The 14,858-nt window shown below is 36.2% G+C and overlaps 2 protein-coding genes across 3 annotated transcripts in view; one reads left to right on the top strand and one right to left on the bottom strand.

Moving 5' to 3' along the window:
* LOC307133080 (dynein axonemal assembly factor 8) overlaps positions 1–2,351 on the top strand; it is a 16,221-nt gene extending 13,870 nt beyond the window's left edge. Inside the window, exon 28 of the mRNA XM_079827867.1 lies at positions 285–2,351. Within this exon, the coding sequence (XP_079683993.1) occupies positions 285–291 (7 nt within the window). The 3' untranslated portion in view covers positions 292–2,351. The remainder of the gene's footprint in view (positions 1–284) is intronic.
* Positions 1,470–14,858, bottom strand: part of unkl (unk like zinc finger) — a 24,359-nt gene continuing 10,970 nt past the window's right edge. Inside the window, exons 7-16 of one of the 2 annotated variants that reach the window (XM_079827878.1) lie at positions 14,725–14,809; positions 13,736–13,902; positions 13,165–13,353; positions 12,535–12,597; positions 9,222–9,399; positions 8,609–8,701; positions 8,296–8,529; positions 7,806–8,002; positions 5,858–6,115; positions 1,470–5,645 (exon numbers count right to left, since the gene is read on the bottom strand). In XM_079827878.1, coding sequence (XP_079684004.1) covers positions 5,490–5,645; positions 5,858–6,115; positions 7,806–8,002; positions 8,296–8,529; positions 8,609–8,701; positions 9,222–9,399; positions 12,535–12,597; positions 13,165–13,353; positions 13,736–13,902; positions 14,725–14,809 — 1,620 coding nt within the window. In that variant the 3' untranslated portion in view covers positions 1,470–5,489. The remainder of the gene's footprint in view (positions 5,646–5,857; positions 6,116–7,805; positions 8,003–8,295; positions 8,530–8,608; positions 8,702–9,221; positions 9,400–12,534; positions 12,598–13,164; positions 13,354–13,735; positions 13,903–14,724; positions 14,810–14,858) is intronic. The other variant, XM_079827879.1, reaches the window with a different exon arrangement.

Genomic DNA, 14,858 nt, shown 5'->3' with positions numbered 1-14,858 from the left:
AGTTCTTGGGGGACTGTCCTGGTGGCTAACCAAATTCCTATCACTACCTAGTGCAAAAGCCTCTAATGAAGAGTTTGTTAAAAGATTCTTAGTGTTTTTAAACATTTTAATAATCTAAAGAACTATTTTCCGCTATGAAAGAACCTACTGTGTAATGGAAAGGTTCCATGAGTTTCTTCATTAAATCATATATGCCAAAAAAGTACTAAATATTGATATAGTATATAAATGTGTACTGTTAACTGTTTCCCCAAATGATTTCCTTGACCCTTTTCTGTGTGCAGGCAGTGAAAATGCTGCGTTACCTGTTTGATGATCAGTCTTGAGTCAGTCTTCACCGCATAGCACCACAAGAACCAGGATTTATTCTATAATAGGGATCTAGTGGTGAATGTTTAGTTGTTTTCGATAATTCACATCAATGTGATTGATTATTTTTACACTGCTGTTTTAATCTTACTTGTGCACAAAACACTTAGTGTTCCTAAATTGCAAATGAAGTCAAGAGTAGTAATGTTGTAACCCTTAAATTGATTTCAATTCCACACTAGAACAAAATAAAAAACTGTCATCAGTCAACTCAGCAACTGATGATTCATAAGCACATGAGGGGAATAAGACAAAACACTCGAGCCGGGTTAAAGATCAAAAATTATTTAATTCCCATGATGACAAAAATAATTCCATGAATTCTGTAAACCATTGCATAACTGCTGTAGTGTAGACAAGTGTTAACAATTTTAAATGATACACTACAAGAGAAAGATTATGCATTATAAATAATACCATTTTAAGTAATCCTAGTGAAGAAAAAGCTCTCTGGCCTTACACGGCATCAAAACGTACAACTATTCCATAAAGAAGCCTCCATAACTTAAACACATAACTCCCAGTAAATGTTTTAAGGTCTTGTGTTGATAACACATACACAAAAGTATTATATTGACAGCAAATTGTATAGTATTTCAACACTAATTAGAATATAAGCTGTTCTATATATTGATGCATACTGTACCAAAATAAGGGATATGTTTCTTCTTCGCAATATAAACGTTTTCCTCATTTGGACTTTTGAGCTAATAAATCTGTGAGTTGCAGTTTCCTTTGAAAATGTGACATCTCTCTCTATTCTACAGTTCTCCTGTAAAACCCTGAGAAAAATAAATCTCATATTTCCATCAAATTGTTACACGGATAAATACACAAACTTCAAAACTGCAGTTGTTGAACTTATAAATTTATTTGTAATGTATCGCAATTCACAAAACTAGTGCTACATCATTATAGTTTAACTGTTCTCCAAGTAATTCCAGTGACCCATTTTATATCTAATGTGAATGGTACATTCAATATTCAGGGACTTAATGTTCGATTGTTCGATTAACCATAACATTAATTATAGGGAACAGTGGTTCCAAAAATTCTGGCTTTTTTTTTTTTTCCTTTCTTTTTCTTCTTATTTTAGCCTCTTATAAAATTGTACTATTGTAATAGGTTTTCCCCCCTGGCTAGTTTGCTAAATTTAACCAGTTCCATATGTAATATGTATATACAAGATTGCATAAATCCTTAGGTTCAATAAATCACACTACTGATAGAGAACAAAATTAGAAAAACAAACAAATGAACAAAGAAAAAAATCCACAAGAATGCAAAAAGAAATAAAGAAAGGATTATTTCCACCGCAGAGCATTATGGTAAATTTCCAATACATTAATTTACACATTGCTAAACAAGAGTCCTTGGTGCTTCTTTAATTACAGATGCCTGGTCTTACGTCAACAACAAATGGTCATTTTAGATTACAGTTGGTATTAAAATGGCTGATGCAGACAGAGGGGTTTCATGCGTGTGAAATCACGCTGTCATTTAGATTTATGTGACTAAAAGATTACTGTCAGTCATTATTATACATTTTGTACAGAAAATCACTGTTAAGCAAGCGGTTGGAAGCCCAAACTCGAAATGACTAGTTTTTTTGACCACTTTAATTTTGTCATGCTTCATAAACTGTTCAGACGAGCTGCTACTTTTAACACACCATTGGTAAAGAATACAATTGCAAAACACCTTAACTGTTCCTCTGAGAGTAGACACTGTGTACATGCTGACTTTCAATCGATACAAAAATTCTCTCAAAGTGAAACATTCAAAGGCATGGCAGAGTAATAATGTATTATTTTAATACACTGGTCTGTAGAAAGTCTGCGACAAGATTCTCGTGCATTGAGAAATACAGATTAAAATGTCCCAAGGCACTAAAATTCGGCTCATTTCGTAAGCTGGGCTTACCCATTTGTTCAATGTAAAATACTTTCAATGTGGTTTTATTAAAGGCACAAATTTGTTCCGAAGAGACTCGATCCTTCCAAGATTTGAATAACTGATTGTGAATCAGACACTTTTTTTTTTTTGAACAGTTCTTTTTTTACTTATTACTATAACAGGCAAACATATCTAGGCCAGAAAGTGAGGTTTAAGGCTAGGAAATGTAGATATTTTAACAGTTTTCATAAATGTAACCCAATGTCTGTCTCAGCCATTTCAACTAGCATGAACAAGGGACCCATTTTACATCACAATCAAATAAGTTCTACACAGCCATGGTAGACGACATTTGACAATACAATAATAGACTTCAAGGTTAAAAAAAACCCAAATAAGTTAAAAGATTTCTCATTTCATATCCAAATTCTGAAGAGTCCTAACTAAACAGACAGAAAAACAAACACCAGTCAAATGGAAACTAAAGAAAGCACCTTACGAGATACTCTTTTAAATTCCTGACAGCATACAAGTAGTGCACAACAACTAATGTTTCAAAACTGATTTCAGACTTTTACAAGTATTATTTGTATAAAAAGAAAATATATACTTCAAATAAGCACTAATCCATATGGCCACTTAAGTATATTAACACAAATATTCATTCATTACTATGACATTCCTTCACTGTAGATTACAGCCAATTCAATACTATGTTATCGGTTCTACTGAAAAATTGAAGAACAAAAAAAAGAAGCACAATCTTTATATGTAGTTAATAAAGAATTGTGAATCATTAGGATTTCTTTCTTTTTTTTTTTTTAATGCACATATAAATGTAAATAAGGTACTAGGTTCGGTCATTTTTCAAACTATTTCCTCGGTGTTAAAATGAAAATGCAGTTATAAAATTGAAGTGAGAACAAAGTATAGTAAAGGTCTTTGGTAGAAACTACAAAAATGGGCATTCAGTCCATTAATATTGTCAGCAAAAGCAGTTGGCATAGTTGTCCAGTCAAATTAAACATTGAAAAACTGACATAGTAAGTTGTACACCACTTCAGTTGAACTTTGAAACAAGTATAAACTACAATACCACTTTGGTTCATTTGAGTAAAGTCCGCATTTGATTCGACCGCACTCTTAATTTGAGATATAAATGTTGTGTGAAATCCCACACGTTTCGACCACATTTTATAGTTCAACAAAAGCTGACAAATGTTATGGTCCAATAACCAAATAATGGAACTAATCCTTCAACAAAGTGACGCGTCCGCAAAGCTCTTGAACACTCGAGTGTTGGAAACATCACACCCGGAGCTGCTTTGATCCATTTCAACCTATCTACGCCAACCATTGTACGAACATGCCTTTGCTAATCGAAATAGAAGAGATAAGCACATAGTCAATGCGTTTGAAGCACTGCACAAAACGAGTTTTGAATACTTCGAACAACAACTGGATAAGTCTGCTCAACACATTTGGCAGTGTGATCTAGAGCTTCAGCTGGTTAACAAAAGTTACACACTGACACATGCAGCGACAAATCAGTCCAAATGTCAAGAACATGAGCTACATACAGACCTTGTGGATTTAGAGACAATGCAAGAAAGAAAGCAGAGAGAAACCATATATACACCGTCTTTGCCTCGTGAAGCTGTAAAAAAGAGGGTCTGGACAATTAGATCCTCAATAACTATCCCTTTTGAAGTAAACGGTTTATCCCGATTTCAGACGAAAACAGAACTTGCACCTTTGTGTACCTGACAATTTACCGCACAAACTCGTTGCTGTAAATATGAAAGGAACGAGAAAAAAAAAAAAGTTTCAGATAACACAGTAGCAGGTCATTTCAATTAGATTACCTAAGCACATTACACTGTCGAATTTGGATACGAAAAAAAACACCAATGATTTCTGTCTGTAAACACTACAGAGCACTACAATTCTACACATCTCAAGAAACAGAAATGTACTACGCCAGTTTAGTTTTTGCAATCCAAGAAAACGCACACATTTCCTGATCTGAACATCCTTACACACGTTTGAATTAAGGATGATTCGACATTTCCAACGATAATGAAGCTGCACCCAAAAAGCACCATCGTTAATGAAAAAGAGGGAACGATTCTTTAGCTGAACCTCAAGAGCTCAGGCACCGACCAGGGTGAAGTCTTACATCAGTACTGAATTGGGCCGGTAAATCCTCCGATAATATGGTACTACCGAAAAAGATGTACTTGCAAGAACTTTGCGCGAGCTAATGGGATTTGTACTACAATCCTAAAATCTTCACAGATGCTTCGAATGTTTTTAAGGCAAGGCACTTAAGAGGGAGTGGCCAGGAATCAGATACATGTTCTGACATATCTGAAAGGCTAAAGTCCGAAAAAAAAGCTGAGGACTTCAGAACACATGTGCTCATCTAACATCTACATATCGTATATCTAAATAGTCACAATAAGACGGAGAAATCGACTAAATGCCTTAGCATACAGTATGTGCCTTACTGATATTACAGCTGCTGGTTATGCCTAAAATGCATTCAAAGTTTGCACTTATTTGATTGAAAAATTTAAGTAACAATAAAAGTAATATTAACTACTATTTAGTACTATTTTTATATGAAAACTAACAAGTTATATACACTATACCATGATTTAACAGTAAGAAAAAAATGAAATATTCTATTATGTTTCACAGTACACACAAAAGCTTCATACTTTAGCATATTTGGGGAAAAAAATATACATCTAAGAAAATAACAAAAATAACCTACAAAGCAGCTTAAAGCAAAATGTCTACAAAAACAAACAAAAATACCCTCAGACAAATTTCCAAGTCGACAAAGTGCGTTTAACAAGAAATGAATCCTCTTCACACAACTAGTAGCAAGAATGGCGTCGGGCCGATGATTTTGTTGCTAACAGTCAAATCAGGGCCAACTGACTATGAATGCCAAAAGCAGTTATTAAGGGGAAATTGTTTAATGCTTTATGAAAATGGATAATCTAGCTTGTACAAAACAGGTATTGCATTTAAAGTACTTGATTTGTGTCAGTCAAACACCACTTAGATTAGACAAATCAATTGAATCACTATATGAAATACTGAAACACAAAAGAAAATGCTATTTTTAGAAACCGTAAGCATAATAATAATATTATGTATTAGTAGTTCTTCAAAGGGCTAAATCATTAAATAGTACCTTGGATAGCTGTACATCACCACTTCAATATTTTCGTCTTACAGTAAGGACATTCCGCTTTACCAGACGCACACTTCTGACAAAGTACATAATGTTGGCAAGGCTGCAGGACAATGGAACGATCATGCTTTTGGCAAACTATACATTTCTTTGACTGAAGCTGATATATTACCTGTGTTGAGAAAAAGAAGAGTTAACATCAGTCACACTCTGACAGATTCAATGCGGTGCGTCATGCATGACTGACTCATGTGGGTGTTAAACCACGTTGCCTACTCTTCCCCCGCAAGCCACGCTTACGAGAAGAGTACAACGGTCTACTTAGAGTGTGTGTAAATGTGACATGGTGACCTGGTATGTGTGTTGGGACCTGGTCCTTCTTACCCCGTCTATGAGGTCTAGGTCAGAGCGCAGCTGGCTCTGGATGGAGCGGAGCTTCGGCAGAGGGAGCTGGTCCAGCTCGCCGTAGCTCCGCAGGAGAGGCGTGTTGGGGGAGCGACACAAAACGTCAAAGTCTCCCTGCAGTTCCTTCAGCTTGCGCTCGGTGTCCTCCCGCTTCTGTTCCGCCAGCTGCCGCTCTGCCTCTGCCGATTTAGCTTGTTCTTTCGCTTCGTGAGCGTCTTTCTGCCACGCTTCACAGGCCTACGAGAGGTGCGTTTTAATGAGACGTTCCATCTGATCATAATGACTAAACTTATTCTACACCTTCTGCAAAGCTAAAGGAGTGCTGCAGGTGTGACATTTTTTTATAGGTCAAAACGTGAAAACGAGTTTGCATTTCGGTTCCATCACCCCAAAGTCAATGGGTTTTTGGGTTTTACACGTCTGAAATAAGGTCTGTGGTGAATAAGGTCTGTGGTGTTTTTTTGTTTGTTTGTTTTTTTACTTTCAAGGTTGTCGGAGAGATTAGTTTATGTTCGATGTGATGATGTTTAATCTACCCACTAGCCTGCTTTTACAGCCTTATTGTGTTTATAATCGCGCTCTTGCAACTAACCCACACTTTCAGGGAAAATCTTTTCAAATTTAAGCCATTTTCGGACAGTAATTGTTTCTCATGTGGACGGCCGTAAAAATAAATTTGCATGCCACCTCAGTGATAAAAATCGTGCATTCTGATGGCGATTTATTGATGAACCCGGGAACGCGTCAATCGCATTTTCTATGCTGTAAATAAAATGTCATAGGCTTGGAATAACAAGAATAAATTCATATTTTATTTAATAATAGAGAAATAATATCCTAATTATTATTTAATTCGTTAAATCTCCTGTTTTAAAAATAGGAAGATAAACGCATTATAGTTAAAGTTTTTTTTGTCTTGTATTTTAGCTCAAAATGGACGTCAAAATGTAGAAATAAGTTAATACTTATTTAGGCTACACGAAGTAAACATAATGCTGCTTGGCTATTTTAACGTATTGCTGCCGTAATAACGGCCCATTTCAAATGTTTACGTGCTTTTCTTCTCTTTCCCTTTTGAGTGGTGATGAAATATTGTTCTTGTAAATACTTTCCAGCATTTCAGTTATAAAAGTGTAAATCTTTAAAATGCATTACCACGAAGCGCAACAGTAAGGTGCTCCGCAGTGGTCAAAAAGGATATAAACAGTGCATTTTGAAGCGATCTCTTCCTGAGAACTCAGAGATGTGGATTCGGACGGCAATTAATTTACCACACGACCTTGGTGTTTGTCAAAAAACAGTAGGTAATTCGGCCGGGGATTTTTACGCGGTGGTGTGAGAAAAACACAGACATTCTGGATTCGGACAGCAATAAAATCTCAGACTATCGCCTGTAAATTATGAAAATACCTTATGACACCATGAGAAACAATTACCGTCCCAATAGGGCTTTAGACTGAAAGAGTTGTCAGAAGCTTAATGGTGGTGATGTTGAAGCCAGTATTTAGTTTATAGTCTACACTTAACGGTAGCTTTTTACTTTTGGCTATTGTATTTAGGCTGCAAAATTCATAATAGTTGCGTTCATTTGTGAAGATTATCGTGATAAACAAAATAGGTAAGAATCATAAACTTTTGTTGGTCATAGAGCTTATTTTCTGCAATAATCCAAAAGCCAATGGAAAAATCCTACTGGGTTTTTGTTGAGGAAACCAGGGCCTATCATCACTGCAGCACTCAATAGCTTTAAGGGGTCACTGTAAAATAATGGCCATCAATAAGCGAAGTAAGGCAGTGCCATACTATATTTTCTACAATAAAACTAGGCATGAATCTCTGAGACAGGAGAATCTAATTGGCTATTTGACAAAAGCATTTTTTTAACCCATCTCATAAGGCCCATAAAAAAAAGGCAAGCACATCTTACCTGTTTGACTTGGTGCCAGGCCTCCTCCCATTGCTTTATCTTGCGCTTGGCTTCGTCCAGTTCTCGGAGGAGCCGACCGATGTCTGCGCTGCTGGAGCTGACCGTGCTGGAAGTAAGGCTGCTGAACACTGGAGACGGGCTGGGAGAGAAGCTGCCACTCATAAAGTCCCATATACTCCCTGCTCCGCCATTCAGACCTAAGCCAAAACATTATTATATCAACTTAACTATTCCTGAGACTGTATTGTTGGTTTTGCCAAAGTTTTGTTTAAAGCAGTTCCACTTTGTTTGTATGTCCATTAAATACTTTATTTTAGGACAGACTGAGCACAAAGTCAGTCACAAAATGCATTTTCCACGAATGTTTTTTGCTGTTTTGTATTAAATAAAATAAACGTGGCCTTGATATCATCAGTTTTGTAGCTTTATAGCAGATTCATTAATTATTCAGCTAATATTCTTCAGTATTCTGAAACCTCTCAGTTCTCACCTAAGGAGTTCTGCGTAGACGTCGGGGTTCCTAGAAGGCCATGCTCAGTTTTAACGGGTGGTGCCTGTGGCTGGCTCTGCTGCGAGGCCATTCCAGTGAGGAGAGACTGAGACAGGGATTGAGACAGCGAGCTGAGCGGGGAGGCAGATAGAGACGACGAGGAATGCAGAGAGGAAGACCGAGCCAGAGAGCCAGGAATATTGACAGGAGCAGAGCCTCCTAATAACCTCTGACCTATGGTGGACAAAAAGTGTTTAAACATTAACTGCATCATACACCTAATACAAGCAAAAACGAACTAACAAAGTCTTACTTGTTAAACCAAGGCCATTGTTGTCTTGGTCCTCTAGATCTTTGTCGAGGGAGGCAACATTGATGTCACTAAAATTTAGGTCAAGTGCAGATCCTAAGAGTAAGAAATATTGTGTGATTCCTTATTGTGGATACAAAAAAGAAGCTACTTACAGAGACAATGCTGCATAAAGCTATTAATGATGTTTTGTTATGTTATGTATATCTAAAACAGAAACATGAAGTGATAAAAGGCTTAATAATTTAGTTATCCATCCTGCAAAACAATACATTTCAGTTCATATCCAAATCCGAGTCTATAATAGAACCATACATCAAAGACTGTGATTGGGTAGCCGTCATATATTTAACTTGAATTAGCTCAAAGAAAAGGCAAAAGCACTTACCATCCACTGCTGCTGAGTCATTGCTGCTGCTAGTGAGCTTTAGTGGACTCCCTGACTTGTGGCTAATGCATTGCAGCAAATGCACTTCCTTCGACTTCACTAATGGCTCTGCATTTATCTGCACTGCCTTATCTGGGCTGAGTCTGTCTCATGTACTTTTAGTCTTGGATGTAGCCCTTGGCTAGACGGCTCTAAGAAAGAAAGAAAGAGTGCCGCAATGGACCTTACCTATTACTGACTCCACAGTATTGCTGCCTGGATAGAAAGGCGTGGCTTTTGCATTCATGGTTGATAAAGTGGTGGGTGACGAACTGTCAGAGCCGATGCTGGAGGCCAAGCTGGACGTAATGCTTGATGTTATGCTGGACGCTAGTGGGTTCACCACCGAGAACACACCGCCGTGAGCCTGTGGGAGGAAGCAATATAATCATTTTAAAAAGCATTTGTATAATTTTAAGAAATGGCTTCTTCATAATCAACAATGTGAACATTAATGTTGATTTTACTTTCTTATTACTATTATTATTATCATCATTATTATTATTTTTTAACCCATAACAATACTTTGTCTTTATAGTTAATATTATACACTGCCCGGTCAAAAAAAGTCACTGTTTGGATTTAAATAGGCAAATGCTTAAGAGTCAATGATTAGATCATTATTGCAGTGATTATTGTGTTTCTAGCATGTTATATGTTTGGCAACAGTTCTTCCTATGCTAATTGATGGAGTGTGTAGCTTTTCATTTCTTAAAGGGATAGTTCACCCAAAAACAAAAATTTGATGTTTTACTGCTTACCTCCCCCCCCCCCCCCCCCCCCCCAAGGCATCCAAGAGGTGTCTTTGTCTCTTCAGTAGAACACAAATGAAGATTTTTAACTCCAACCGTTGCCGTCTGTCAGTCGTATAATGCATGTGAATGGGGTCCAATTCTATTAGAGTAAAAAAAACATGCACAGACAACTTCAAATTAAACCCTGCGGCTCGTGGCGACACATTGATGTCTGAAGATATGAAACGATCGGTTTCTGCGAGAAACCGAGCAGTATTTATGCTATTATTTCACCTATTATCAGACGAATGTCATCAGCTCTCCAGACCGCCATAACTTCCTGCGAATAAGGTCAAAATACATGCGCAGTCATAGATAGTCATAGTCTATGTATATATTTCTATGATCGCGCCAGTATTTTGACCTTACTCGCAGGAAGTTATGGCGGTCTGGAGAGCTGATGACATTCATCTGATAATAGGTGAAATAATAGCATAAATACCGTTCGGTTTCTCGCAGAAACCGATCGTTTCGTGTCTTCAGACATCAATGTGTCGCCACGAGCCGCAGGGTTTATTTTCAAGTTGTCTGTGCATGTTTTTTTTACCCTAATAGAATTGGACCCCATTTACATGCATTATACGACTGACAGACGGCAACGGTTAGAGTTAAAAATCTTAATTTGTGTTCTACTGAAGAAACAAAGACACCTACATCTTGGATGCCCCTGGGGGTAAGCAGAAAAACATCACATTTTCGTTTTTGGGTGAACTATCCCTTTAAACAACCATGTAGGAAGACAATTGTCATTGAGTCTTGACATTGTCCACCTGGAATACGGCCATGATGTGTCTTCCTACATGGTTGAAAACTAGCCTTTGGGGTAATTTGGGTACATGTACATTCATGAATGTTGATTAATGTACACTGTCCCTTTAAAAATAAATAAATAAATAAATAAGCCGCGACATGGGTCAATGTCAAATAAGAGTGTCCATGATGAAGAGTAGGAAAAATCCAGTTTAAAACACAAGTGACAAGTTCTTAGAAATGTACTCTTTTGTATTCATGCTGGTTTAATAAGGTTTTATTTAAGGTATAAATGAAAAAAAGTTTTTAAACATTAAGCAGTTTATGTAAAAGATTATAGCAAACTACTTTACATTATAAGGCTTTTTTATTTTGAGTTCAGGAAAGTTGCATCACATTTCTGCCTTAATATTATTTGTTTTTAATTTACTATTTTAATTATGCACACTTGCAAGAAGCTAACCCTAATAATGTAGTAAGTACAAGTAGTTCATTAATTGTACTTTTTAAAAGTACTTAAAAGTATGATTACACTATAACAAGGACACCTTAAAAAAGTGTAACCTAACATTTAAAAACCAGTCTTGTTTTAAAAAAAAAAAAACATTTAAAAACCAGTTAAGTTTTGTATTATTTTTATACTATTATTTAGGGGTGTAACGATACACCCCCAGTCACGATTCTATACAAATCGTGATACTGAACTCACAATACGTATCGCAATATTTTAAGCCAAAATAAAGAAGAGGTTTTTTACTTTTTTATTATCATTGTATTATCAGGACCCACAAATATTCCCCCATTGCATTATTCAACATTATATATGTAGTCAATGTGGTAATGTCACTGAAACTCCGTAAACTGTATTTTTTCCCTCACTCAGTCTCTGCGCGTTCAATGCAGGCATTTGATCCTAATCATGCTACTAAAACTAAATGTGATCTGGTGATTTAAATGTTTGCGCTTTGCCTTTGAGGAGTGCGCGCTTCAGATGATCAATGCAATCAGTCACAGTTCTAATTGCAAGAAAGCATATCAAAAGGACCACTCTCAAACTGTAAATGTTTGGCTCTTCCAAAAAATGTTATTCCGCATTTACTCACTCGTGTTGTTTTCGTGCGTCACACAATCATTTGAATGTCTGTGTTTACTACAGATTTTTGGGATCTTTTGGAATTTAAATGGAGAAACGGAAATCTCTTGGTTTTCATAAAACACATCATTTGTGTTTGGAAGTTCAACAAAATGACATGAATGTGAGTACATGACAGAATTTACATTTTTGAATGAATTATGCCATATAAATACAGAAAGCAGAGCCTTGGATAAAACAACTTACATCAACGACACACATCGTTGCATTTTTATACCGCGATATATCGATTAATGATGTAGCCTATTGTTACACCCCTACTGTCATTCTCATTGATCATATGTTTTAGTAATATATAATATTAGTCCATTGGCACATTGTACATTTATGCATTATTGATGTGCATTGACCCTGTCAAATAAACCTAAAATAAAAATAAATAAATAATTTAGCTTCCATTTATTTATATTTCGGTTTTAGTGTTGGTAGTCGTAGAACTTATACTTGTTTATTTCAGTTTATTTTCAAGGCAACATTTAAATTTTTCGCTTAATTTTAAGCATTTCATAAATAAATGTATAGTTTATTTTATTTCAGCTTTATTTCAATTAAGGAAAACGATTTAAGATTTAGTTAGTGATAACACTGTTTTAAACATTGTTGCATAAAAAAACCCACATGCAAATACAATGATTTTTATGGTATTATGTTCAGATGATATGTAATGTTATATTGTTTCTTGGAAATGAGGATGAAAACAGATAACCTGATCCACTGCTCTAACCACTTCATGTCTTTGCTTTGCTTGACAATCGTTGCTTGTAAGGTTGTAAAATGAGTGAATACAAGGACTAGGTTGCTTTACCTGTTTGTCTTGGTCCATTAACTTTTGATTATTTTCCCCAGACTGGCTCTTCTGGTTCTTTGCCTGAAATCAGATAATACATCGTATCATGTGACCTGATGTTGTTAAGGCAGTGTTATTATGTAGGGAATTGCTACCTGCTCAGGAAAAGAAGACCACAAAAAAAAAAAAAGTTGTTTTGTTTGTTACAGTATGCCATGACAACGTGCTTCGTTTTGATATTTTACCATGACCACAACATGGATATGTGGCCTCTGGATGTCATTCTCAGACTACCACAACATTTAAAAAGATTATTTTAGACCTCAGAACATGAACGATAAATGAACAATATAAAAAAGTTAATGTGGCATTTCAAAGTCAAAGTATTAATACCTGCGCACACAATGATACCACACCCTCAATCTCAAAGACAGACGTGAAAGTTTCAACAACAACAACTGAATACTGACAACTAAAGACAAGTGATTTTCACTTGACAACAAATCACTGAAAAACACAAGAGGAAAGTGGTGAAATGAAAATGACCCAAGGGCAAACAAATCAAAGTGCAAGCTTGCAGTGTGTGTCATGCCTGCAGTCCTGCAGGAGATCCCTTTAAAAAGGGCTAGAGAAAACGGTCATGTGTACCTGATCCTCCCGTTCAAAACCCGGAGCTTTGGGATAGTTAGACGTCGGAGAGGAAACACTGGACGTGGTGGACTCTGAACATAAGCTACCATTAGTAAAGCATTTTGGCCTGCCGATGGGTCCAATTGGGGACAAAGAACTGTTGCTCCCTGAGCTTGGTGTTACAGTCGGACTATTAGAGCATGATACCTGAAGGAGAAAAGCACAAATGAGCTTAAAAAATGTGGTTTTGGAGCCAGCCAAATAGGTGGATGCAGATGTGAGAGGATTTAGCTTCCAAAAATAGAAAAAAATAGCTCAATCAGGCCTAATTTTGGGTGTACCGTGAATCAAGAAGCATTTGAGTAGAAAGCTCTGATTTGAATTTGAGGTATGCTCGCTTTCCAACACAGACTGCAATATTACGTAGAAATGAATGCAAAGAAAACTAAATGAGACACTGCGGAAATGAAAAGGAAAACAGTAGCTTTAACAACGAAACAATCAGCTGCTTCCTAAATTAAGGACCTTTTCTCTACCACAGATGCAAGACAGATGCAAGACAGGTGTGAGAAGGTGAATGGAAACATACGTTTCCTGTCTGGCCATTGTTGCTCGCGCTGCTGGTGATGCAATTCGTGTTGGCGCTCCACTCGTTGATTGGACACTCTGGATATTGCTGGGAGCCCAGCTTGGACTGAGAACCCGACTGCATTGCTGTGAGAAACGTGCTCATGGTCTCCTCTGTGGAAGGAATTCCTTCAGACACACAAACACACAAATATTCTTTATAGAGTCATCAACTTAGGGCTGCACAATATGAAAAAAAAGTGATTGTTCTGCTAAAAACATTGATTGTGATTAAAATTTTCTTTTAAAATGTATTTTTGGTTTGCGTGCTTGTTTTTGTAGGTCTGCACAATTTGGCAAAAAAGCTGTAATTACATATCAATGTAAAATAAATAATAATATTACTATTGTAGTTTTTGTAGTTATTTAACCATTTTATTTTATATTACTGCAAAATTACAATACTAATATTTATGACTGTCTTAATTTCTTGATTTTGAAACATCAAACCCAGGTTACATACTCAATATAATATAATAAATATAATATACAATATAACCCCATTAACCAAGGTTTTATTTTTGCGTAAAACCACAACAGCTGGTTTATTAGCACTTATTAGTTCGGTTGGTGCATTTTGCGTTCACAAATGCATGTTATAAGCGAGTTATAAGTTATTGGCTACACTTTATTTTAAGGTGTCCTTGTTAAAGTGTAATTATACATTTAACTACGGAGTAATATTAATCAACAACATATACTTACTATAGTATAAGGGATAGGATTAGCTTTTGGTTTATGGTTAGTTGCATGCCATTATGCATAATTTACAGTTATTACTATACTAAGTACATGTAAAAAGGACACTTACCTAACTATTGAATTAAATCACAGTCTTTGCGATTTGATAATCACAATAAGCCATGCTTGAACTAAAGGAAATCACTGGATTTCTGGTATTTAATAACACACAAACACATTGCAATCAGTCATCGTTATAATCATGCTTACTTTCCACATGTGCAAAAGCACAGAATGGTCCCCTTGGACAGTATCCAGTTTGCCTCATGTCGTTGCATTTAGTAGATTTGTAAATCTTGAAACAGACATAGAAGTTGGTGAGGAAATAATATAAAAATAAAAAG

This window comes from Gobio gobio, assembly GCF_949357685.1.
Source record: "Gobio gobio genome assembly, chromosome: 1".
In the NCBI taxonomy this organism is placed as follows: domain Eukaryota; kingdom Metazoa; phylum Chordata; class Actinopteri; order Cypriniformes; family Gobionidae; genus Gobio; species Gobio gobio.
This window is presented reverse-complemented; position numbering and strand designations above follow the sequence as displayed.